Consider the following 27,877-nt stretch of genomic DNA (forward strand, 5'->3'; position numbering starts at 1 on the left):
TCCTCGCTCTGTTAAGATTTAACAGTGATATTCAATGTCATATCGACAATTTAAGATTATGCTTATGCAAAGTGTTATGCTAAAATATTGGATTTAACTTTCGAGGCATTGTGTCCAAGATTTATTTTAAATGTCGAGACGAAGAAATTTTATGGCAAGTGAAAATTAAATCTGTGGGCACCTACAGAGCGAAGGACATGAAGTCGTATGGCTTAAATGATCATTCTATATACCTATCTCACGTTCACCGTTTTGCTAGAACACGAGTAGGCCTAATACCCTTTTTTCAAATAGTCTTTTTGTTACAATATCAATTTTTTATATTATTGTGAATACGCGCATTGCGAGTTATTTTTGCCTTGAATTATGACTCATGAATTACATGAAATTACAGTAACTCTAAACATAAAGAGCAAATCCACTCAAGAGTAGGTATAGATTATAAAACAATTTTGTAGCCTAAGTAGGGCCATGATAAGCAGAGTTGCATAAGCCGTAAATATATTTAACTTGGACGTAAGGTAATTTAAAAAAAAATGAATACGTGCATTAATGTGTTACCCTGGACTCAATCGAATGATCAGATAAGAAAAGAAGAAGATAATGTTATTGAATCATGAGTTTTAAAAATATATATTCACTCCTAGGTTGGATTTTTCCAGCGCTATTGGTAATTGGATTCGCACTTCACTTACCAGTCCAATTAGCGGTAATTAATTAGTGACATCTCAGCGAGTCGATCTTCGCATTGGACGAGAGATACAGATCTCGCAAATACTCTATTTAACTTTATGTTTCTTTTTCCAGGCAGTAGCAAATCGATTACGGTAAAAGAAAAAGAAACGAAGTAATAATTAAAATTGCATGGCGCTTTGTGATAGATTTACATATCTTAAAAGTAATGCATTGAACAGATATAAAAAATTACAACAGTGTATAAATTTCGCGGACCGTATTGTGACAATGCATACTTTATTTCATATAAGTTTAATACCTTATTACCTTACAATCTTACCTTATGTTTATCTCATTTATTTCTTTTAAATATGCTTCTTATGCCTATTTATTATACCTGTTTATTGTTTTTTTATATTTCGCCATGTATTAATTTTGGTTATTTAAAAAAAATCTTTTTTGTTTCTTTATTATTTGTGTTCCTGTCTTGTTAACCTTAATCCCATGTCCCAAAATGAGAAATAGAAATTACTCATCGGGAATACTATATATACGACATATGTATGTAATATGTTTTGAAAAATAAATAAATAAATAAATATTGTTTATATGTACTATAACATATAAGTTTAATTTAATTTATATATTAAATGTTAAAATCAAACACTGATTTTTTGAGTGTACTAAATTGTATTTTATTGTTGAAAAACACATTACATAGTTAAAAAACAAAAAACAAAAATAATGTTCTGGCATTTTCAAGCGAATGACATTCGTTTGAAAATTCTATAACAAGGCGAAAAAATTGTCACAAAATTTATGGTGTTTTTTAACAATAAAATACAATTTACTAGACTCAAAAAAATCTGTGTCTGATTTTAATAATTAATATATAAATTAAAATGGAGTTTTAAAATAAGTTTTACTAGGTACAAACCAGTATTTCTTAAAATCCATTGTGAAACGTGTTTCGATGCATTCTGTAACTTTCTGTACGGTATTTGAAAATGACGCGGAATGCATCGAAACACGCGTCACAATAGATTTAAGAAATAGTGGTATTTACCAATAAAAAATTATAGATATTACCACAAAGTAACGTCTATCAATTTTTTAATCAATTAATGAAATCACATAAGATAATTTCATATAATGAAACTTCACTTTTATTTTAAACGTGGCGAAAAATGAATAAAACGCATTCATTCGTCTTTAATCTATCATCGTACCTACAATTTTCCCAGTTTGTAGCATAGGTATCGAGTTTGTTTGACGAAAACAACAAAAAATACATCGCGATATATAGGCCTCCGCGGCTTACCTCGGCGCCACTACCGCGAAGCAGTAACGCCAAATGACCTATATAACTTTTGATACATAATGACATTAATTTAAATCTAATTTAAAATACCAGGTAATACTAAAACCTCGTTGTTTTGTTTACTAATAATTTAGAGGTTATATCACAGTCGCTATTACATTGAACTGTACATTCAGATGTTTGAATTATAACGAAATTCCATAAAAAGTGATTATATTTATATAAATATATATATATATATATATATATATATATATATATATATATATATATATATATATATATATATATATATATATATATATATATATATATATATATAATCGTGAAATTGTGTTTGTTTCCAATAGGTATAAACTACTTAAAAAATTCTAGAGGAACTAAGCTCTGAAGTAATGGTCCATAAAATCGAACTCATTTATTGTAAGTCAAGATTTTAGCAGGTTGAAATCGTAGAAAGTTACAATGTACCTACGTGATTTAAGTCATCAAATCGTATCTTCAGAATGACAAGGTTCCATCTTACTAAATTTCGTAGGAGTAATCGGTATTATTAAATGGTACCTTTACAATATTTAAAATAGAATAAAACTCTTTCTCACAAGGATGAGAACTTTTCAAAAGACAAATAACATTTCTTCTGAAATTTTAGGTATGGCAAAAAAACACACGCATAAATACGAATTAAAAAAATATTACATGAATTGATAGAATGATGACCTAGTCAAGACAATGAAAATGTTATTTATCGCATTGAACGCAATTATCTGAGAAGTACGAAGGGAAAAAAAACATCTGAAAACCTAGCAATCGTTGCGTGTATTAATACCTAAAGTGTATTAACGTTTAAGCATAATAACAGTGGACTCTCGCATGTATACTCTGTAAATGTGAACAAATAAAATTCCCATTAATATGATCCGGCTCGAAGGACCAACGGCCACCGATGCCGCCCTGGCACAGGCACGAGACAAGCTGTCGGGTTAGTTAAATAATAATTAACCCAGTCGTAAGTAGTACTCTAATTGGATAACACTACCACAATGGCGGGCATGAATGTGCGGCACGAAGAATCCGCGTCCCACTGTGCCCAGGCTGAAATGTAGGTCAAATGGAGGGCGAGCTGTTAGATATCTCGTATTTGAGGGTGTTCAGCTTCGTTGTTCGAGTAAGGGGATACAACCCAATACAGAATTCAATAACCGGCCGACCACCGGAGAGGTCACACGTCTTTCCACGCCTGATGTTTTAAAGAATATATATTGAATATTTTTTTGTTTTTTAGAATATGTATAAAAAGATATTGCTATATATTTTTTCAAACCCATACAATTATTTTGATGAAAAACCAAGTTTTTCAATGCGAAAACAGTGTTTTAAGAAAAGAAAAATCAATTACGTAAAATGTTATCTGGATTTAGAGAAAATTAAGTTGCGATTTAACGAAGACTGGGCTTTTACCCTCAAATAATACACAGTATTATTTATGTCTCCCAATGAAGCAAAAATTTAGTCACTGTTTTTTTACTAATGTGGTAAAATCAATACATGTAATATGTAAAACTGATGGTGTTTGAGTCGCACTTTCCTTTGATTCAATCAAATATGAGCACAGATTAGCGTTGAGTGATTGAATTCAAAACCATATACGTGTACATACATACAGTATCTACTCAATGAATTAGGGCCACGCAGAATTTCGCGCAATTTCTCAATTCAAACAGGAATAACTCAGAGAAAACCTTGAATAAAACAACATTGAATTTTATTTACACATGAACACTTTATTACGCTTAAATTATGCATATATTTTCATATAAATATAGTTAGTATTTAGTATTTCCACCTTTGGCAGAAATAACTGCCTCAATTCTTTTTGGCATACTTAAAATGCACTGTTTTATCATGTTTTTTATTTCTTCGTCTTCTGATCAAATTTTTTGAATATTTTTTTTTAGACAGTCTACTGTCGGATTTGGAAATGAGTATACCTTATTTTTTAACATGCTCCATACGTTTTCTATAGGATTAAGGTCCGGAGAATTTCCAGGCCAGGGGAGCAAAGGCAGATTTTTGTTAGACAAAATTTTTATTATTGATTTAGCCCGGTGGCAAGGTGCCCCATCCTGCAAGGTGTATGGACCTTCTGTTGGGTCGAGTGTATGGTAGAAGGGCAATGAAATTCGTTCGAGGACCTGATTATAGGAATTTTGGTTCATTGTTCCTTCCACGAAAAACAACGGCCCAGGTAAATTGTTAATAATACATGACCATATCATTGTTGCAGGGGGGTGTTTGATAACTTTTACCGCACAGGCCTCATTGTAACGTTCCATTGGTGTTCTCCTGACGAATCGACGGCTCTCTGTCACGGCTTCTAACCGGCACTCATCACTAAAGATGACCTGAAAAATAATGAAAATTTAAGTTTAATTCAAATATATAAGTTTATTTACTAAAATGATATGTTGAAAATTCAATTTAAATAAATACCTTTTTCCAATCATCTACCGAGTAATTTCGATGTAGCCTGGCCCATTTTAATCGATCCGCTTTCATTCGTGGTGTCAATTTTGGTACTTTTACAGGGCGCCTGCATTTCAGATTTACTTCGTAAAGACGTCGCCTCAGTGTTGATACCGATATATTTATACCCTCTTCTTCCAATTTTATTTTTAATGTTTTTGCTGATGCACTACGGTTTTCTAAGGCACTTTGAAAGATTTTTCGATCAGTCCTCGGTGTTGTTTTTCTAATCCTACGACAGTTCTTTCGCCGATTGCTGGTGGCGGGTGACTGATTTTTTATTGATTTTGAAATTCTGTCCACTGTTTGACGAGAAACGTTTTCTTTTTTTGAAATTTCTCTATTAGATAGTATTCCTAATTTCAGTAGCACTATAACACTAGACTTTTTTTCCTCAGAAATGTCTTTACTTTTTCCCATTTTGTCCTTTTCAAAAAAAACACTTGTGTTTACAAATTTTTTTTATACTTTACGAACTAAAATTAAAAATTATTTTTTTTTCACAAGACACGATAACTATATAACCTCTCTAAACAAAACAACAACCAGAACTCAAGAAACTTCACTAATAAATGAGATAGGACTATTTTTTGAACTTTCAACTATCTGTCTACCTGGGCTAATTAGGGACCTTTCTCAGAAAAAGGGTTTGAAATTTTGTAAAGGCTTAAATAATCCAGGTATATTTTACATATTATTGAAGGTAATGTACATGATATTAGATGTCAATAGAAAACTTAAAGTATTTATGTAAAATAAATATAATAATCCAAAGGATTTCAGAGTATTCATAAAAATAATGGGTGGCCCTAATTCATTGAGTAGATACTGTACATACATAAACGTAATACTCATTTTCACTCTTCAAACAAAAACGAAAATTGAGTTACAATTTATCGCATATTGGGACTTAAATATTCAGTTTGAATGAATTAGGTGTTCATTTTTTAATTCGGTTCTGCCCATCACTATGTAGTATGTAAGATTCCCATCTACAGGAGTGCGGTATTATTTTGACAGCTAAAAGCTATCCTAAGATTTTTTTCTTAAATCGTAAGCGATTTTAATTTATTTGCATGGGTTTATTTTAACACACCAAATCCACGAAGAAAAGTACAAAAATCGCAAAAGAAGAATAAAAAATAAAACTATTTGCGATGGTTCACACGCCTTTCTTTAGCGCATCCTTCCATCGTGACACATAAGACGTCACAAAAATCTGACTAAATATTTTTCTGCTATTGCATTTTTTTGTTATTTAGAACATTCGCATTCTGACACGACTATTCGTGGCAGCCAGTTGGATTGTTCTAATTACATTCCTCGAGTCAAGGGTACAATTATTTCGTTGTTCGTGCGTCAAGTGTCGTTCAAATGCGAAACTAATTAGTCGGAAACAAACAACGAGGCTAATTAGGTTGTGTGTCAATAACCGTAATAGGAGGTGCGCAGTACTCCCAATAGGAAGAGTGTCGCTATTGGGGACCAAACGACACGGAGCCCACTCCGTCTTCCAGCGGGCAATGTATCATTCTCATGATGTGTTATTATTGGCTAGTAAATTAATATGAAGAATCACAAGATTATCAGTAACATTCTTATTAAAATCTGTAGGGAAGTAAGGGAGATATGAAGGTTAATACATTCAATATTTTAATAAAACGAAAAATGGACACCGCTATACGTCATCAAATTTCAAGCCTACTCCGTCTTCCATACGGGCAATGGATCATTCTCATGATATGTTACTATTGGCTAATAAATTAATATGAAAAATCACAAGATTATAGGTAACATTCTTATTGAAATCTATAGAGAAGTAAGGGAGATATGAAGGTTTAAACTTTAGATATTTTAATAAAACGAAAAACGGACACCGCTATACGTCATCAAATTTTACGTTATCGGGTGTATCCCTTTATGTATCTGCTTTATGGAGCTGTAATAGAAGTAGTGTGGATTCGTTTCTGTTACGTCATTCGTTACCAACTTACGAAAACAACGTTTTTACGAAGGCGAATTTTGCAAAAGAAAATGATGAATGAAAATATTGATTGCATCGGCTGTTATAAACACAAAACGAGTCTTACACACTCTTTTATAGGTTGAGTATGTTAAATTAGATATTCCTCCCGAGTGATAGTACCTACCCTATTGGACGTCAGCGGACACGTGGGAGACGCCACACGAGAAATGAGACCAAAATCAATACCCGAGCAGGAAGGCTGTCGTAAAGCTAATATATTAAGCATTTTTTTATTGTCAGCTTTATTGCAAAGGTTTCACGGGCTCTGCGACGGAACGAGAAACATAATATTTACTGTCATATAATGTAATTACTGTTCCGGCAATGAAAATGGGCCATTGGCCGATATTTTTAATTCATCCGTTGACAGTATTACTATAAGACAAAAAATATAGAATATTTTTGAGATCATGTTTTTGAGTTATCTAATACATATTTGATTTTATTTATTTGCTTGTTCTTTTTTATATATTTATAAATGTGAATGTATATCTGTGTGTGTGTGTGTATTATACACTATATCGTAAATTGAAATATTTTATTTTGTATTGTGTCCAGTTGTAAATACATTTGAGTACAGAATACAGGCGAGTGGTTTCAAAGACCAAATAGCTTGAAATAAAAAAAAATTAACGGAAAATAAAACGTAAAATGGTCAACAATGATGGAAACAAGCCCGGGACCACCAGCAGGGTAGGCAAACGTGCTAACCGGTACGCTACGAAGGTAGACACATATAGGCAGGCGGGCACATTTTAATAAAATGCATAAACTCAATAGACATATATTAATGATGATTAACTATACATATCGCTCACTCCTTTCAAGAACGTCATAAATCAAAAAACTTGATTTTTCGGGAGAACGTTTTCAAAGATTAAAAATATAACACAATGTATTAAAAATAAATATCAAGCCACTTATTGAACTTTTTACTATGCAACAGATTTTTTTAGTTAAAACCTAAAGGTTTTTTCTCAATTTGAAAAATATTTAGTATATTTAAAAAAATTATTAAACAATACCTTTTCATCAAAATGCAAAAACAACACATTCCGCCCTGAAGCGGGTAAATATTAAGTTAAAAATATGCAGCTTTTGCTGGGATATAGTACATTTTCTGGGCATTTCAAAAACATGCACAACTGAAAATTGTCGATTTTTGATTTATGACGTTCTTGAAAGGAGTGAGCGATATATGATAGACCGATCAAGTTAAGGCAACAGCAGGCACCTCGGTGGCTGGAGCGCTACGTGCAGCGCAGTCAAGGGATAACTGGAGAAGAGTCAGTGCTTCCACAAAGGTCACAACCCTCAGTAATGAGGAATAAGACGGGAAGAAAAAACTCAACAGATTAACAAAATAAAATACAAACTTATAAAGGTTCAACCGCACAAAAGTACGCTTGCCTTAGTTTGACAGTTTTATCACCGAAATTTCCATTATAAAACCTTGTTGAAAATTTTTACAGCGGAGCAAATTGGAGCAAAACTTATTCTGGTATGTAAAAAATGATTCGAGGGGGCGTTTTTCATGTAGGAGGCGCTCGCACCTCGCTCCAGTCCTACTTGCATAGTAATACAATACGAAATTTTAACTACAATGCTCATACCGATAGCAAAAAATGTATTTAAAAGCGATTGATTGTACCGAGCCAGATACACAGCTAATGGGAAAGCGAGTGTGGGCGCGATGCAGACCGGAGATTGCCTTGGAAAATAACTGTAATAGGATTGATACGTTTATTTTACAAAAATTACATAACATTTATTGGGCAAATGTGGTTTTAGAACGCTGTAACATTACAAGACCTAAATATATCGCTCACTCCTTTCAAGAACGTCATATATCAAAATTCGTAAATTTTCAGCTGTGCATGTTTTCGGAATGCCCAGAAAATGTACTATATCCCAGCGAAAGAGGTGTATTTTTAACTTAATATTTACCGGCTACAGGGCAGAAAATGTTGTTTTTGCATTTTTAAGAAAAGGTATGTTTTAATTGTTATTTTAAACATACTAAATATTTACAAATGGAGAAAAAACCTTCAGGTTTTACCTAAAAAGATCTGTTGCACGATAAAAAGTTCTATAAGTGGCTTGATATTTATTTTTAATACATTGTGTTATATTTTTAAACTTTAAAAACGTTCTCCTGAAAAATCAAGTTTTTTTGATTTAGGACGTTCTTGAAAGGAGTGAGCGATATGGTACCCATAACTGCGTGCTTTAAAAATAAATTGAATCGTCGGTGCATATAAAATAAATATTATGTCACTATAATGTGAGTGTGTCCAAATTATTGCTTGGAAATGCAGAATCTGCTACACATACGAGTTATTATAGGTCGTAAGCCCTATCGCTACCTAGAATTCCATATTTCCATCTCTCATTCATATTGAGATATTAATAAAAAAAATCTTTACTTAAATAACTAGCTGTATCCGCCCACGGGTTACTGTGGCTCAGTCTGATTAAATGAAAAAATAAATAAAGTATAAAGCACACATTGCTAATATGTTTGTTTTGACGAAGCAAGTGAAGCAATGAAAATATTAAAAATCTTTGAAACAACAGTGAAATCGAAAACATTGAATATGCTAAATGATAGCAGCTGTCAAGAAGCACGATGTCCGCCATGAACAAAATTTAGTATCTCGTGTTATGCTGTTACTTTCAAGAGATGGCGCTGCCATTGTAGTAAAATCACTGTTTCAAATAATATACCCGTAATTTTGTGACCCAGATAAAAAACGCCTGTCACAGTCCTATATAAAGGTACATGATAAAAGACGAAAAAAAATATTAAGCTTATAATAAATTATAAGCTTAATAATAAAAATGAAAATGGTATTTTCTGGCGTTTCTCATGTGTGTGATTATAATCCAGGATTCGGATCTCACATACTAATATAAGAGTTTCTGCTTAATAAAAAGCTTCTTTACATCTCACCAATAGATGTCTCTAGTGAAGTTATAGTGATTCAAGAACAAGGTTTCTAAATTGGTTCATATATATAGAACTTCCATGAATTTGAGTAGTGTGGTTGTCAATAATGGGTAGAATTGGTGAATGTTACACGTGTGTAAAGTGATCACTTAAACCAGCCTATGACGGTAGTCAGCCCCGTAAATGCCCAGACTTCCATATTCTTCTTCATCTTTGATGAGATGTCAAAAAATAATATGAAAAAAATTATGTCAAAATTTCAAAGCGATCGGTGAAAAACTTTTGACATTTGTGATTTTTAACAAACTTTTACATTTTTATCCATATGGATATATGCCGTTCAGCATACTTCGAGAAACTAAAAAAAATTACTAACACAAGAAGTCATATCTAAAATACGTAGTTGTTTATAATCAAAAGATTGTAAAATGCCTAGAAAGCAAGTAGGATAATAAATAAATAATATAATACCTCCCCTGTACTTAGCAGGGTAGTAAAATATAATAAGACAAAGTTGTACGTTCCGAAAGCGACTTAATAATTTTCTCCGAAGTATATTTAGAAAAATAATATCTGAGACGGCGAATCTTTTGTTTTTCTCGTAATTCCAACAGCATCCCCTTTCCCACCCTTTCCCCCACTTCCCACCCCCTCCCTACCAACGATCCCTGCCTTTGTCTGCGCTTCTCCCTTCGAGATACCCCCTGCGCCGCCCGCAGAACAAAACACCGGAACATTGAATGTGACATTTTAATAAAGGAATTTTCAATTTCGAGAATAATTTAGTGAAATTTAACATTCATTGAGGTTAGCAGATTTTCTGCGAATGTTTTGCCTTTCTTCGTATAGCGTAAATTATTTATTTCGAAGAAGACAAAGTACAGCGCAGAAAAAAAGAGTTACAATAATGAGGAGAAACATGAATGTGGAAAAGGTGAAGATTTTTAGCAAAGAAAGATTGGTGTGATCGAATATAGTTTTGTCCAATTATTAGACACCCAAAAATGAAACAAGTACTTATTTACGGTGAAATTATTAATTATGCAATGACTTAAATTTCGACCGTTCAGATTTTTTTAAATGTACAATTAATACAAGTTATAAAATAAAGTCGATTAATCTTTGCATTTTTTTAGATATTTTTCTCATGACAACTGGCTACTAAATAAGCATCACGCCGCTTCACCGCAGGGGTAGGCAGAGAGAATACAACGCCATACCACCCTGTCTTTGCAAACATTCATTCGCCTCTTCCACATTCATGCATCTGCTCATACATACCAGCTGATTAGTTCTACTCCTGACCCGGTCGCTTCCAAGTATTTCACATACCTGATTGTGGCAAGTTTTCCTCGGTCTACATATATCAAATATCGCTCACTCCTTTCAACAACGTCATATTTCAGCTGAGCGTGTTTTCGGAATGCCCATTAAATGTACTATATCCCAGCAAAAGCGGCATATTTTTAACTTTATATTTACCCGCTACAGGGCAGAAAATGTTTTTTTTTGTTTGAAGAAAATGTATTGTTTAATTATTTTTTTAATTATACTAAATATTTTTCAAATGGAGAAAAAACATTCAGGTTTTACCTAAAAAGACACAGTAAAAAGTTCAATAGGTGGCTTGGTATTTTTAATACGTTTTACTATATTTTTAAACTTAAAAAAAAAAAGTTTTTTGATATATGACGTTGTTGAAAGGAGTGAGCAATATATCAAATATGTCACACATTAAAAAAAATACGTATGCAGTGTTTTGATGTTAGGCAGTAGTAAATTGTTTTATTTCACGTAGTCTGGGCCCAGCCTTTCAATCTATTTCCAAAAATCCAACATGTCCATATTATACTCCAAAGAGAAGACCCCATAGCTAAACGGTAAAACGTCGTAATATTAACACTTCGTTAATCTCACAATTTTCTTTAATCCCGGAAAATCCGTAACAGCAATACACCCATCAATTCTATATATTCCATTACAAAGGGCCTTTGTTATCCAATCGAAATTGGAAATAAAAAAAATACGAAATTAGAATTAAAATGAAGAGAAAAGAAAGTACAAATTTCACATATCGCTGGTTAAATGCCAAAGGGCCACAACGCAAAAAATAAATTTAACTCTTTATTCCAAAAATGGTATCTAAATCGTCAGCATTTTCATATTCGAAAGACACCCATGATTCAAGCGTTAGAAATGGACATTTATAAAATGGAAATAGTATTTTTTTAAATCTTAACATTTAAAAAGCCATGTGTATTTTCTTCGTTCATCAATAGTTTCGCGACGGAAATTAAGGATATGACGACATTCATGCATATTTTTTTTCGAATTACCTAACGTCCAAGTGACTCTGAAATCTAGCTACGGCTTATGCAACACCGTTTATCATGTCCCTACTCAGGCTTCAACTTTATAAGTTTCATAGCCTATGCCTACTTGTGAGTGGATTTACTCTTTATGTTTAAAGTTACTATAATTTCATGTAATTCATGAGTGTAAATTCTAGGCAAAAACACTCGCACATTCATGCATAAATAGATTGCATTGTTTAAATACTTCCCGCACGGTGCTAGGTGATTTTTTTGTTTATTTTAAAAATCCTAAGTACACAAACATTTGATGTGCTTTTACATCCATGTCATGAGGCACGCGACATATTATTATATTGATAAAAATTGTCTCAAAAAGGTTCGCCATCCCTGCCATAAGGGGTCATAAGCCTTAAAATTGTTTATTACCCATTTAAAAATAAAATAAAGCAAATTTGATTTAATTTAACAAGTTTTCCAATTATTTTCACGGGCTTATCAAATATACTGGCCATAAATTTAAATTCTTGGGTGGCTACATAAATGGGCGTATTCGGCACATATTTTACGTTGTTAAAAGCGTATAACACATGTATGCCCTGCAAACCGCGCGTACATAATATCGCATACGTAATTCTCGAGAGACACAGCTCAAAAAATACTTTTCAAAAATCGCTCACTCCTTTCAAGAACGTCATAAATCAAAAATCGTCAATTTTCAGTTGTCCATGTTTTCGGAATGCCCAGAAAATGTACTACTATCGCAGCAAAAGAGACGATGATTTTGAATTTAATATTTACCCGCTACAGGGAAGAAAATGTTATTTTTGCATTTTGAAGAAAGGGTATTGTTTCATCTTTTTTTTTTAAATATACTAAATATTTTAAAAATAGAGAAAAAACCTTTAGGTTTTACTCAAAAATATTAGTTGCACAGTAAAAAGTTCAATAAGTGGCTTGATATTTATTTTTAATACATTGTGTTATATTTTTAAACTTTGAAAACGTTCTCCTGAAAAATCAAGTCTTTTTTATTTATGACGTACTTGAAAGGAGTGAGCGAAATGTGAAAGGCTATTTTGCGAACATAGGCTGAATTTGATTGACTAATTACGAAAGAATCAATATACTAAAAATGTTGTAAATAAATTAACTGGTCAAATTTTCACATAATTTGTCTTTGACTTGAGCTTTGATCTTTCCATTTTCCCCTTTTCCTCCCTCCCGTCCTTCTTCCAGTTTTTATTTAATTTAAAATGTGAAATTTTGTACTAGAATGTTACAAATACCTGTTTTATGTTACTCGTTAATGTAAATGAATTTATGTAACTGTTCTGGAAAATTTCAAAATAAAATAAAATATTAAAATGAAAATGAAATAAAAATAGAATAGTTAGCCGATTAATAAAACCTGATTTACAATAGTATACGATTACCACTCAAATCTCGGTAAACCAAAAAAATGTAGACGTTAATCTTCAAAATAGTATGGCGTTAATTTTTTTCGATTAAAGTAGTTCCATTAGTTTTCCTGAGCTTTATTTTAATTTCATTTTTGTATTTAAAATTGTGTTCTATCGATGCGCGATGTAGTAGTTAACGCGTTGTACTGTAAGAATTCATACACGTTTTCCTGTGGCTGTAAGAATTTCCACGAGTTCGAATGGCGGTTATACGAAGGGCAAGTGGGATTAAAATATATATTTTAAATGTACATAGCATACATATTCGAGAGTAAGTCGAAAATAATGAGAGCGAAGACGGAAAATCCATTTTTCCCCTTAATTTTCAATTACCCAAACGTAAATAAGATTAATCTAAAAATTCTTCCCAAGTTCGCGTTCCGCAGAATCCATTTATTGAGTTAATTAGAAAATAATACGCGCTGAAGAAAATCGAATTCTAAAAGGGAATATCAAGATCGCAAAATCGTATTTCTAGGTTCTACAGGATGGCACAAAAACAAGCACCCTATCGGGGGAAGATGTTATGTATATTTTTTTTGTTTTCCGGGATCTTGACTGAATTCTTTATTTTAGTGCTTTCATACAAACATCATGGTTAGATTCAGAGAACATCATAGTCTAAGCTTAACCCGAAGGTTTATAAGGGTTTGAAAATGTACGATGAGATGCCTGAATGTATGAAGAATAAAAAGAGTGAAATAATGTATATATTTATATATTATGTAAATTAAGTGTAAATAATAGTTTGTTTTAAATGTAATATAAGCCAACAAAATAAATAAAATATAAAAAATAAATAATTTTTGCAAATGCCGTCGTACGTAAATCACATTTGAAATTTGTAAACAAGACAGCTGCAGTATACAAACAAATCGATAAAACGGGCACAAATGTGTATCAACACTGGCGGCAGCCACTTGACGGATATCATCTTTTCCACCTAACGAAGAAATTGTTTTTTCCTTCTAGTTCCCAAACACACGGTGACAGTAACACATCCAAATCACATGGATTTTTTCACAATATTCTCATGTAGGTAAATAATTTTAACGTCAAAAATGCTGAAAGCTGTCAACCCACATGGATAACATTTTTTAATGGTTGTGGGTTAGAAAAAAGTTCTCCAAAAATATTGTGTTGATCTTTTGGATTGGGTGTCTTTCGGCTAATAAAAAAATACTATTGATGACGTAGCATTCATTAAAAAGTCAAATTGTACAACTTCTAGGTTGGATGGTTTCTGCATAGCATGGTCCAATAATTTAGATTGTATTTTTTATACTGGTGATTCACCCGATGCACAGGCCAGATGGCACTATTCTCTGGCTATGAATCAGCGCCACGTGCTCGACGAAAGAAGACACAATTATTATGCTAGAGCAATATTGCACAAGAACCGGTTGGATGATCTCGATCAGCGGCCGGAGCCGTCGGACTAATGCTCTTCAGACAATAAATCCAACGGACTGTAACATGGACCATTCGGAAATGTATCTAGAACCGAAAACGGCTACAGCAGATAGTACGCTAATCTCACATTAATCCGATGATCGCCACGGTCTGAACAGTCGGTTAAATCGGAGGATCTGGGCATAGAGCTCTTGTGCACTACACGGAATTTTACAGTCCGGCAGTCCGGTTTTTTTTTTTAATAAAAGCGACAACGAAAGTTTAGAGTGATCGAATTTACGCGCATCGTTATCACGCACGAATCGAGCGCACCAATTCGAAGAAAAACGGCCAAAATCACAAGCCAATCCAAGCCAATCATCCGTTTTATCATGCTAACCGGACTGCCGGACAGTAAATTCTGTGTAGTGCACAAGCGCCCATATGGTACATTACCGGTTTTCTGCAAATCAGTTATCGGTGGCTAAATACCATTCATTCGGTATTTATTGTGTAATAAAATTTTCACCACCCCTTTTTTCATCAAACTAATTAACCCTTTTTTCTAAAAACTAACTAACCGCCACGCCGCTACCACATAGGGGTAGACAGAGAGAATAGACAGCCACACAAATCTGCTTTTGCAGACAATCGCCACCGTCCGGGGAGCCAGGCGGGCAACTGAAGAAGATTATTGGTATTTATATATTTATTTATTGTAATAGCAGACAGTTGGTAGAATTGTATTTTAAATTATTTGGTAATAAGTATATCCAAATTTAAACAAGGTTATTGGATTGAATTCTACTTCCATTTACATATACTTATATGACAAAATGTGACGCGTTTCGTCTTATTAAGACATTATCAAACACATTTATATATATTTATTTAAACTTCATGTACAAAAAAGAAATAAATATATTTGTATATATATATATATATATATATATATATATATATATATATATATATATATATATATATATATATATATATATATATATATATATATATATATATATTGGTGGGCTTATTGATAAAAAACAATATCTTCCAAACAACCAAAAACAGACTGGTGATATTGGTTAAAACGTTTGTTACCTTGTATAACTGTTTGCAATCAGAGGGTAGATAGTAACTTACACATACAAAAAAATCATAAATTACAAATTACGGCTGTATTAATTAAGCAACTACTTTATATTGTATCAAATATTAATGGAAAATACAAAATTGGTGATAATAAGGAAGGTAAAGGAAACGGGTATATTATTTATTACCTTAGCTCAGTAATAATATATATTTGACTGTACATTATACAGTTTCCTATCCCTAAGACTGATACTGTAAAAATAGTTTTTTTAGATGGGAATTGCAAGAGGACGACCGAGGAAAACTTGGCACAATCAGGTATGTCAAATACTTGAAAGCGGCCGGGTCAGGAGTCGTAATAATCGTCGGGTATGTATAAGGAGATGCATGAATGTAGAAGAGGCAAAGAATGTTTGCAAAGACAGAGTGGTGTGGCGTTCGATTCTCTCTGCCTACCCCTGCGGGGGAGCGGCGTGATGGTTAGTTAGTTAGTTAGTTAGAATTGCATTTATTATTTACTTTGCTTATTATGTACAAGGTTTATAGATCATTTAGTGGATTTTTGTTTCTTCTAGCTAATTCAACATGTTTTATTTGAATCTGTGTTGGGAAGAGGGGGGATAATCTAGTGTGGGCCAATCGGGAACTTGTCAGCATTTGCTCATTGCTGGGAGGAAACTAAGTAAAACTCCTCAGGAGAAGGCGGACTGCTGACTGTACTGTAAAACATCTGGATATAAAACTGTAATTAACGATTTGCATATGAAAGAGACGTATAACGAAATGTGTTATTAAATTTGGATGAAATTTCAGAGTTGTGTAAAAATTGATTTGCATTTTACAAACTGTTAGACCGATATAATGGCGGATATTCGCAATTAAAACTAAAATCCAATATCTCGTTAGTTTCACTTTGGTAAAAACATTTTTCTACGTTAACGGAGATACTAACAAACTGACTGACCGTCACACTGCTTTTCCGCGGGGGTATGCAGAGAGAATATAGCGCCGCACTTCTCTGTCTTTGCACACGTTCTTCGCCTCTTCCTCATTCATGCATCTCTTCATACACACCCGCCGATTATTTCAACTCCTGACCAGACCGCTTTCAAATATTTGACAAACCTGACCATGCCAGGTTTTCCTCGGTCTTTCTCTGCTCCTTTATCCAACAACATTCGCCTGATAAATTTGTTTTACTGTTTTTTTCCTCGCTCAATCGTTCCACATGTCCAAAACATCTCAACACACCTTTCTTAATTTTATTGTTAGTGCTTATCTCATCCTTGCATTCTTTCCTTATTTTACGATTCGAACATTCGAACACAAGAGCACAGACTCTTTTATGGAGAGGCACAGCGAATCGAAATATAAAAGTTCTACATATGTATAAATGATTCAAATGTTATTATGTTATAAATAAAAATGTAAATATATTAAATGAATAAAAAAAAAAAAAAAAAAACATCTATCATACATCATATTGCCGCACATTCCTCTCAGGGATCGCATTTCGAATGCACTCAGTCTACTTGCATCCTTTTTTTGCCAACTCCATGCTTCATTTCCATACATTAGGGTTGGAACCAGGACTCCGTTGTGTACTGCCAGTTAACAGAGATCTCCGACGATAATTTATTGTAGCTTACACATAATCGTCTATCTTACCGGGAACCATTTTGGATTGACCGTACTATATTCCTCATTAGATGGCGTCTCCAATTATCGTAGACTCGTTGACATATTGTGATGCATAAATATACACTAAAACCTGGTGGTGTCAAAAGTCTACGTAATCGGAGGGCATGTATGGATGTGGAGGAAGCTAGGTTAGGACGGAAGAGTGTGGCGTTCCATCCTCTCTGCCTACCTCTGCAGAGAAACGGCGCGACGCTGTAGTAGTAGTACATATAAATACACACATTCCAGAAGTGCATTCGTGCGTTCGACTATTTTCATCGGTTGGGTATGCTCATGGCAGCTGGAAATCCACAGATTTGGGCAGTTCTTTAATGCCCAACATTCGTTAAGTCGCTTTCATTCCACCGGACACCACCGGAGAGGTCGCATGTATTTTCACGCCCGATTTTTCGAATATTTTTTGTTTTTAGAATATACATTAGTATAAGGAAGAAATATTTTTACAATTTTTTTAACTTATTACCTTTCAATAACTTATTTCTTTTCAAAACCATAGAACTATTTCAAAGATTTTTGTTTTCAATACAATAGTGTTTTGACAGAGCTGGCAACACTGACCCTCCAGGCTATATACCGATTGATTTGGATTTTCTTGGAATCTATTCCAAACACTGATACCCATTTTCTAAACATTTGCTTGCTACAATAGTCTGATACTCATTTTCCAAGTATAACAACATGCGACAATGCCAACACCGACGTATGGAAGCGAAACATGGAATTGGAAAAAAAGGATGAAAGCAGAGCTAACCTCGTTGAGATGCGATCCCCTAGACAGATGTGTGGAAAATTTATGAATGACTGAAATAAAAATAAATATTTTAGTAGAAAGTGTAAGGATGAGTTAGGGTTAGTTAAAAAGATTAGGAAAAGATCTCAGAGGTGGTTTAGACATGTGGAGTGAATTTATGACGAGAGAATGACTAAGATAGTATATTTTGAAAATGTGAAAAGTAAATCAAAAGGAGGACGACCAAGAAAGGCATGACCAAACCGAAGTGTCAACGTTTATGTAAGGAGGACATGTATGAATGTAAGGGAGACTAGAAGTGTATGACAGGATAGAAAAATATGGCGTACCGACCTCTCTGCCTACCCCTGCGGAGAACAGGCGTGATGATAGTAGTAGTATAATATGCGAGTCAAGGCCGGCGCTGACGGCCAGCTGTTCACCTTAACTGGTGTCATTTTTGTTAACACAAAAGTACCTAACATACTTGTGGGAAACGATTCTATTTTATTTTATGGTGTTGCCAGCAATTGAATATGATTTGAATAAAATAAAAGTGATATTGAATTATAACTAAAGTCTGTTCACAGTTATTTTACCTCTAGTTTTTTTTATTATTATTATTTATACTGCCAAATAAATAATTTTAAAAAAAAAGTAGAGGTAAAATAACTGTGATCAGACTTTACATACGAACTATCAGCCAGACGATGGACCAAAGTACATTAATAATTTAACAATAGCGATCGATTTATCGTCAATAAAAAATAATATATATTTCATACATTTATAGTGAAATAATCATACATAAAAATTATTTAAAAAAAGAGTAATAAGAACAAATTAAGCGTGCATTCCTCGACAGTGAACTAACACTTTAAAATATAAAATCCGATTGCCGCGACGTATAAATCACTACAACTCCAGTGTAGGCGTTTTAATAAAATCATTATTTGCGGAGTTCTGTCATGAGAAATATTATCTACAGGTAAACGTATGTATTTTAAAAGAAATTTTAATAAATTTGAACACTTTGTTACAGAACCACATTTTTATGACAGTTTATTTTATCCACGACTAGAACATGTTTCAAACGCCTATTACGACATAAATTTATAATATAGGTAGCCCCTCCTCTATAAAATTAAATTATTATTATATTCGCTATTTATTTTAGATATTCATAAATCCATTCGCAAATAATCGCGAGGTAAGATATCCGAGGAATGGCAACACTGCCCCTGTCATGTCATAAATCACTATATAGTAAAATCGCATTATTCAAAAATAAATTCATAAATTGTCACTTAAAACGATTTAAATTATTTTAAAAATCGTAAGAGAAAAAAAAATATATTTGTGAGATAAGGTTCTTATTTTGATAATGGAGGAAATATCTAAATAAATTCAAACCGTAGCGTAGAATAGTAGTTATTACAAAATAAGAAATACAATGAACGTAAAGAGTATTGGTTTATTTACTTTTATGTGGAATATATTTTTTGGAGTCATTATTTATGATTTTAATTAAATGGATAAGAAAACCAAGAATTTGTATGTTCACAAAACGCAGAGCGAAAATGTGCGTATGGAAAAAAAACGGGAAAAATGAGCTGTTTACTACCTAAAATTAGAATAATTTTGAAAGTATCACAAATCGGGTAAAAACAGAGGATAATAAATATCACATTGACCTTCAGATGATTGTTATCACTTATCAGGAAGTAAGGACTCGGATTAGACCTGTAGAATGTGATAAAATAATTGATAAAGTTAGCGGGTGTAATGCAATGCACTTGCAGCCGCTCGCTATGGCGGTTGACCAAATAGCGGAACGCTGATAGTCCGAATACAATTAATATCCTAAAACGACCAAGACGATTTTCTGGTACCAGACGAGCTTATTGCCATTGACTGCACCGCGGAAACCTCGATAAACGGCGAAAAGGGCTGCAAATTCGAAATACAGCGGACATAAAGAGGTCAGTCAAAAATGACAAAAACCCTACCTCGGGATCGGTGTGGCCTCCCGTCGCGCCGGGGGTTGTATCCGAATATTGTTGCGTTTCCACCACTGGCACTTGAATGTCACTCGAACTATTATCACCAATTTGAGAGTGGCTTTTGTCAGGCGCTTTCGGCTCCTTATCGTGCTCGGGGGAGGGAGCCATCTTGGACGAGGACGGTCAGATGACAAGTCTTATGACCTCGCTACACTATACTCCTTTACTACACGCACACCCTTTCTACACCACCCTCAAACACTCAGGGTATCATTGTGAAAACTTTTCAATGTATTTGAGTCACTTTTCTTTTATATTTCTTAGCGATCATCATTATTTTTGACGAGAGCCGACCATCATTTTTCACTACTTACAAACGTGCCCTCTACAGGTAAATTTCGGAAGCTTTTACCATAGACTCTATTTGGTATAGACTGCAAGCTTATAATAAACATATTTCGAAGTTTTAAACACGAATCTCAGTTTCAAAGAGAAAGATAACGCACTACAAGTTTGACTACATCTCCCTCCAACTTTATCCTGGTCCAAATACGTATTCAACACACAAGTACAATGTTTGCTTTGTCTCTTTTCCTCACCCTCAGCTTGCATGGGAGTGATAAAAATAAGGATATTATTTTTAACTCTGTAAACTATTCTACCAAGCTTAAAGTATCTGGCTTTAAACGGATGTACAATCTAGGACGTACGTCCCGATGAGCTTGTCGCCATCTAGCAAAGAAGACTTATTAATTATTGAATTTATTTGTAAAAATAATATCAATATGAGGACTCTTTCGTAGCTATCTTACAAATAATATTAACTTTTTGATGAGGTGCTAAAAATTTTCTTCATATTTTTTTTGCATATCTACTATTTCTGTTTCTCTTTTACACATTTTCGAAACGTTATTTTGTACTCTTCGGCGAACTGTCATTCTGTACGTCAAATAATTTTCCGTGCTCCATACATTTGAAAATCCGGGTTTGCGCGCACAGGCTGGAAAAGGGTGGTACTGTTTACGAATTGTATTCTTTAGGTTTTTATCACATCGGGCACGACTGTAATAACCAGAAAAAATGTCTGAGAACATATTTCTTTTCGTTCCGAATCTCATTGGTAAGGAAGTAAATTATTTTGGATATAATGAATTTGCTAATTTGATTATCACGCCACAATGATTTTTTTCTTGTTATAGGATATGGACGCATTATCCTCGCTATTATTTCGTTCTATTTTATGCCAACTAATTACATCGTAGCCTGTTGGTGCTACGTACTTTCTGGCTTGCTGGATGCCGTGGATGGACATGCTGCGAGATATTTCAACCAAAGTAAGTGGAAATATTGTATTCTTAAATTATGCGTAAAAAAGATGCGAACAAATATCAGCACACCAGAAGCAAATAAGGCAACATGTAAATCAATATTTGTTTTTGACTGCGACATTTGGAAATCAGATATTTACATTTCAAATTGAATTCTATAGGTAAATAGTGGTGGACATGAAAATAGTATTAGGGAATTGTACAAAAATGCTAAATATGGTACAACATGTTTTAGAAGCCCATGTTTTGCTAATTATAAAAAATGGGAAAAATTGTCAGGTTGCAGTCCCGTGATTAGTGTTGCGGTCTATGAACCAGAGTTTCCTAGTTCAAATCCACTACCACAACTATTTTTAATATCGAGTCAGTTAGGCCCACTAAAATAGTATGAAATTGATATTTGAAATGAAATTTTAATAAAATAAAAGTATGTATTAAATATATGTAAACAATATAATTTTAATTTAATTAATACATATACAATATATTTTTTTTTATATATAAAACTTTTCAGTCCAAGGTTGATTAAATATATTTAACATTTTCTATTTTGCATTATATTTATTATTCCTTCCATAAAAAGATTAAACTTGATAATCCAACCTATGATAACAAGTCATAAAGTATATTTAAACCCGCCATATATTCAGTATTAATAATTTTCTTTGAACTATGATGGAAAAAAATATTGATTACGAATGAATCACACATGGATTACCCATTTTATATTTAGTTTATTTTAAAAACTTAAGACATTTTTGTTTTTTGATTCCCATGATTTTATGTAGACACATAAAATTTTACTGTGCAATATAAATATAGAAATAAAACTACTAATACCATTTTTCGTGCTTATTAATAATATAAATGATTCGATTATGATTAGATTTGTTATTGCCCCTTGTCAACATTTTATTTTGCATTGGAGTTTAGTGTACTGAGAAAATTTAGTTCACCATGGGTACTACGAAGATTTTGTTTTTATTTTTTTTTTTTTATAGATATTTAAATTTTCTATTTGCATTTTTTGGTTGAACTGCATTTTATTAAATAATAAAACACCGCCTATTTAGTTTTTTTTCCACTTGATTAATTTTCAAACGACTGTTTTGTCGTCTTCACTGACATGTTACAGTGGTCAGTCTGGTAAAAGTCCCTGTGAAAATAAATAAGCTTACTAATTTATTTTATTACTTTGATAAAATGTGTTGTTTATTAAGAAATTTTTGTTATTTTCATTTGAGCAATATTATTCTTCATTACGGGTAGGTACTACGAAAATGTTAACACATTGTTGTTGGGCGGTTTTTTCATCAACCCCGACCCTAATTAGTATACTAATTATGGTTGTATACTAATCACAAGTAACCTAATCACTAGTAACCGTAAACCTCATTCCGACCTGTAATTTTTTTTTGTCATCTTGCGCTCTACAAAAAGGAAGAAAATTGAATGCTTGTAAGCGTCTCCCACATACTACTTTATATAAAAGTCGCTTTTAAGCGTTTCCTGTACCCAATGTTTTAAAATTTTGTTGATAATATGTTGTTTACTACGGATATTTTGTTGATTAAGGATACTAAAACAATGTTGTCGATTACAGGCACCAAGTTTGGTGCTATGCTGGACCAGCTGACGGACCGCGCCGGCACCATGTGCCTGTGCATCACGCTGGCCACATTCTACCCGCAGCACGCCTTCTGGCTCCAGCTGTCCACGGCCATCGACGTCACCTGCCACTGGCTGTACCTGCACACGTCCACGCTGCAGGGCAAGGCCTCGCACAAGTTCATCGACATGTCGGAGAACGCCGTAATGAACGTCTACTACACCAACAAGGCGGTCCTCTTTGGCATGTGCGCCGGGAACGAGGCCTTCTACGCCGCCCTGTACTTGCTGCACTTCACCGAGGGGCCGTTGAGTAAGAAACATTTTAATAAACTTAATATAGGCATATAATTTATATTTGAGCACCAACTTAGTGATTTTCCATTTTATAATTAAAATATAACATTGTTTTAAAACCACTATACCATATGTATAAATAAGTATACTTTATGTATAGTGATTAATACATGTTATATAGAATCACTATACTTTTTTATTTTTTTATATTTTTTTTACATATAAAACCACTATACTATATATATGTAAATCACTATACTATATCAGTCTTGATAAAGAAGCGGTTAGCTTCTAAACCGGTAGACATTATTATTAAGTTGTAATAAAATATTTATAATGATTTTAAAACAAAGTAATATTTTAATTATTAATATAGGCAATTGTCATTTTCCAATCGGTCTGTACTCTATGGTATTGTTGTGAATTCTGAATTAAAGGTCCGTAGTTCGATCCCCACTCTACTACTACTCGATTCCTATTTTCAAACACAGACCACTTAGTCTTATGAGAAAATTGTATAGTAGAAAATAGATAAATGAAATATGTGTGTGTGTGTAATTGAAATATTGGTTTAGTAAATATTTGTGTATTTTTTAAAAATTAATATTCATACAACAATTAGACAAACATCAGTGCTGAAAGATATTCAGAAAAAATCTTGTTGAATCAGATTCTATGGATTCTTTAACATTATTTTATAAAGGCAACCCTCATCTTTTACACAATTCGATATTTTAAGCATATTTTACTATTATTATTGATGTTATCAATAATGCACATCAACCAGAGATTGCATGTGCCCAAGCGCGATTCAAATCATCGATAAAATTCTGCCCGTTATTAAACATACTGAGACAGAAAAGCAGTTGTGAAGACTAAATATTCATTTCCATTTGACCATATCTGTTCCCTATGTGGAACATGCGGAATCCACAAACTGCCTCCAGGCTTTACTGTTAGCTGCTAGTTCCCTTGCATCCTCCCACGTTAAGTCTGAATTCCGAAATTCAGACGAGATCCACTGATGGATTGTCAGGAGTGGACGTCTGGGCGGTGGGAATCTAATGCCTTGCAAAAGAGGCAAGGTCGATGGGGGCTCTCGGGAGCCATGCGAGTACATGCCTTAACTAAGTAAATCGCCTTTTCTTGACGATAGTTGTGATTATGCCATATTTCTTTGTTCTTATCGAAGCCACCGCATGCCTTAAATTCTTCACAGTTTAGTTTATCGCTGGTGTGGACCCTTGTAAGGTGCCATGTGTCACAGCTGTGTAATAGAATAGGAGTGATGCAGCCATTATATATGCAGCATTTGGTCATATATACAACTTCCAAAATAAATTTATATTATCCACTGACACTTCGTGATGGAATTGCATTTTTAATTTATTATTAGATTAAAATCAATATTTTTAGCTTTTCCACTTTTTTATTTGACCAGCGACCGGGTTTCGTCGTTACCGACATCATCAGACTGGTCTGATGATGTCGGTAACGACGAAACCCGGTCGCTGGTCAAATAAAAAAGTGGAAAAGCTAAAAATATTGGTTTTAATCTAATAATAAATTCCAAAATAAAAGCAATACTGAGAACACCTCCATGTTGGCACCTGTATAGGCCTGCTAAGTAGTTGTAAATGTGTGACATCTAGATGCACAACAGTTGCTTGTCATGCCTACGGAGTCTTAACTAACGAAAGCATAAAATGGAGAACCTCTTGGGACATAATAACAATTCGTTTGTATATCGAGGCTGCCTATTTTATTATTTATAACTCCATATGAGTAAGTATGTTCTTCAACAGTAATGCTAAGATATGTATATGGTATAATTTTAGATTTTAATCATAATAAAATCTGAGTATGTTTGAGATAGAACACACTGCTTCAACCAATTTACATATTATGTTTATGTAATTCTTATGTACCTAAACATATTGATAAAAGGTTATCTAAAAATATAACTTCCACTGAAGACTTGTGCATATATATGATAAGATCTGTTGGGTAATCTAATTGTATAATGCATAATGTTTTTATTAGTTGCAATTGCATAAATAAACCATAAACAATATAAATTATATTACTGTAATTGATGCCTTTGAGTTTAACACTTTGTATGCCACGGCAATTTTCAGAATTCCTGTCTAAAAAGCCAATTTCACAAACAATAAAAATATCCTTTTACTTCTTGATTTTGAATAAGAAAATTATAATCGTATTTTCTGTTCATTTTTTAAAAAATATTCTGTTCATGTAAGCCAACATTGATTTTTTGTTCTCTTCCCAGCAGCCATCTATCCATATTATCACTGATAAACTAGGAATTTTATCATAACTGCACGAATATGGCAATAATAAGTAAACACAGTACGAGATAACTCGTAGCCAGTGTCCTAGCAAAGAACGCAATCGTAGAGTTATCTTATAGATGGCATTTAACGTGTTGAAAAAAAATACAATTATAAAACTCTTGGTAAGGTCAAAACTCATTAATTATTTTATTTATTTCAGTTGCCGGAATAGGATTCTTCCGTGTTATAATGTGGCTCTCCGCTCCCATCGCCATCTTAAAGACCCTGATCTCCCTCATCCACGGCTTTGTGGCTTCGCTAAATCTTGCCACCATAGATGTGAATGAACGCGCCGCCATTGCTGCCAAACAAAAGAATTAAACTGGATGAAGCCAACAACCCGAGATTTGTTAATATTTACCTTTTTAATCTGACCAAATTGAGTTAAACTTTTAAGATGTTTTGTTTTCTGTATGCTGTTCTTGGGCGCTAAAAGAAGCTTGTTAATTTATATATATATATTATATTTTATGTCACATATCGAATACATATATGTATGTATTTCATTATTTATTACATACTTCAATATTAAGTTTTTCTCGATTCACTTGTTTTTATGCTCATGTTTTTAAAAGAATAAAGTATATTTGAAATATTATATGCTGTCACTTTTGGCGGTAAAAAAATATTTTAAAACTCATTTTACATTTATTTTGATCCTTTATTTTTTGTGATAGTTTTATTAATTGTATAAAATTGATTCAAAGACTTTCCTTCATTATTCATTACCATTTAATTAAGCTTTTAAGATAAGGTTAAACCCTTTGTTTGCTAAATTTAAAATCCTATTAAGAACTTTTTAGCAACAATTCATATTTTATTGGAAAAAAAAATAGAATTTTAAAATCTAGTACATAATGCAGTCACATTTATGGGTTATAAAATGTTTAGATTGGAACCTAGTAAAAAAAACACCATCCATCCCTCACAAGTTTTATTTTTATTTAGTTTTTTTATTTCGCAGCTAATAATTTTTTTTTAGTTACTTGGTATAAATTTATCCTGGAATAAAACTAGGATTATAATGGTAAACATAATCAACTAATATAAAGGTTTTGTGTCACCATCTGCATTCGTTTTGTAAAAGTTATTCACGTCGTTCTAGGTCCTGGATTAGAAGTGTAGTTGGTGTCCATGCATGACACTAAGGAGTATTAACAATTCCCTTTGGAAATAGGCAATTATCAATTTATTGGCTTAGATAGATGTCTGTGTAGCTTAGTTGAATAAAGCACCTGATTTCCACTAAACCAGGGTTCTTATCCTGGCGAGAACAGTTATTATTTATTGTGATATGATGAATTTATATTATCAAAATGCTTTATCTCTCTTTGTTTGTTACGTTTTTTATTTCTTCAAATGATTTATTAATATTTTTTTATTCTTGAACCAAAATTTGTTAATTTTTTGCTGTTGGTTACTAAATATTGTTTTTACGCTGGTAGATTACTAGTATTGGTAAAATATATTGCCTTTATTTTGACTAATAGTTTAGCCATTTAGTACAAATGCCAAAAAATATTATATTTTTTTATTCCATCAGATCAACTAAAAAATTTAATATATTTTTTTGATACTAAGTGACTGGACCACTATGATTATGTTTTTAATTAGTTTTACTATAAATAATATAATAATTTTAATTTTAGAATGGTTAATAAATATAACCATTTATTTTATTTTTTTCGAGTAAAATGGGCAAATGAAATTTTGCACAAAATCAAGGCTTATATATATTTGGGTACGATATCAATATATGTATTTATCATTCCTGTCAAACAAAAGTAAGCAAGTAACAAATGCCACAGTAGCCTTTCTGGATTGCAAAACCAAACCTCCAAGAAATTACAATTATTTTTAAAATAAGTTTACATGTTATTTAACAAAAATAAAAATAATTATAACAATCACCTTTCAAGCAACTAAAGAAGTAGCAAATAATTACTACAGTAAATATCAACAACAACAAAAAATATGTTAATGACGTCACGTTGGACTGAACTTGCCAAAGATGATCATATATGTAAAAGGAAAGGAACATGATTTAACTAACATAAAACCTCTGAACTATACAATGTATATCCTCTAAATCAATG

The 27,877-nt window shown here is 32.8% G+C and overlaps 2 protein-coding genes across 3 annotated transcripts in view; one reads left to right on the plus strand and one right to left on the minus strand.

Moving 5' to 3' along the window:
- The window catches only part of LOC148311577 (uncharacterized), a 58,326-nt gene extending 37,743 nt beyond the window's left edge, over nt 1-20,583 (minus strand). For both annotated transcript variants that reach the window (XM_088256409.1, XM_088256408.1), the window contains exon 1: nt 20,201-20,583. In XM_088256409.1, coding sequence (XP_088112535.1) covers nt 20,201-20,362 — 162 coding nt within the window. In that variant the 5' untranslated portion in view covers nt 20,363-20,583. The remainder of the gene's footprint in view (nt 1-20,200) is intronic.
- A 546-nt stretch (nt 20,584-21,129) lies between these two features.
- Nucleotides 21,130-27,676, plus strand: Pis (phosphatidylinositol synthase). Its single transcript, XM_088256416.1, has 4 exons — nt 21,130-21,314; nt 21,394-21,528; nt 23,126-23,443; nt 25,942-27,676. Exons 1-4 carry the CDS (start codon nt 21,275-21,277, stop codon nt 26,100-26,102), a joined length of 654 nt encoding a protein of 217 aa, XP_088112542.1. The 5' UTR covers nt 21,130-21,274; the 3' UTR covers nt 26,103-27,676.
- The last annotated feature ends 201 nt before the right edge of the window (nt 27,677-27,877 follow it).

This window comes from Brachycentrus maculatus, unplaced genomic scaffold, assembly GCF_059751285.1.
Source record: "Brachycentrus maculatus isolate JH-2025_06_01 unplaced genomic scaffold, ASM5975128v1 h1tg000061l, whole genome shotgun sequence".
Lineage (NCBI taxonomy): Eukaryota > Metazoa > Arthropoda > Insecta > Trichoptera > Brachycentridae > Brachycentrus > Brachycentrus maculatus.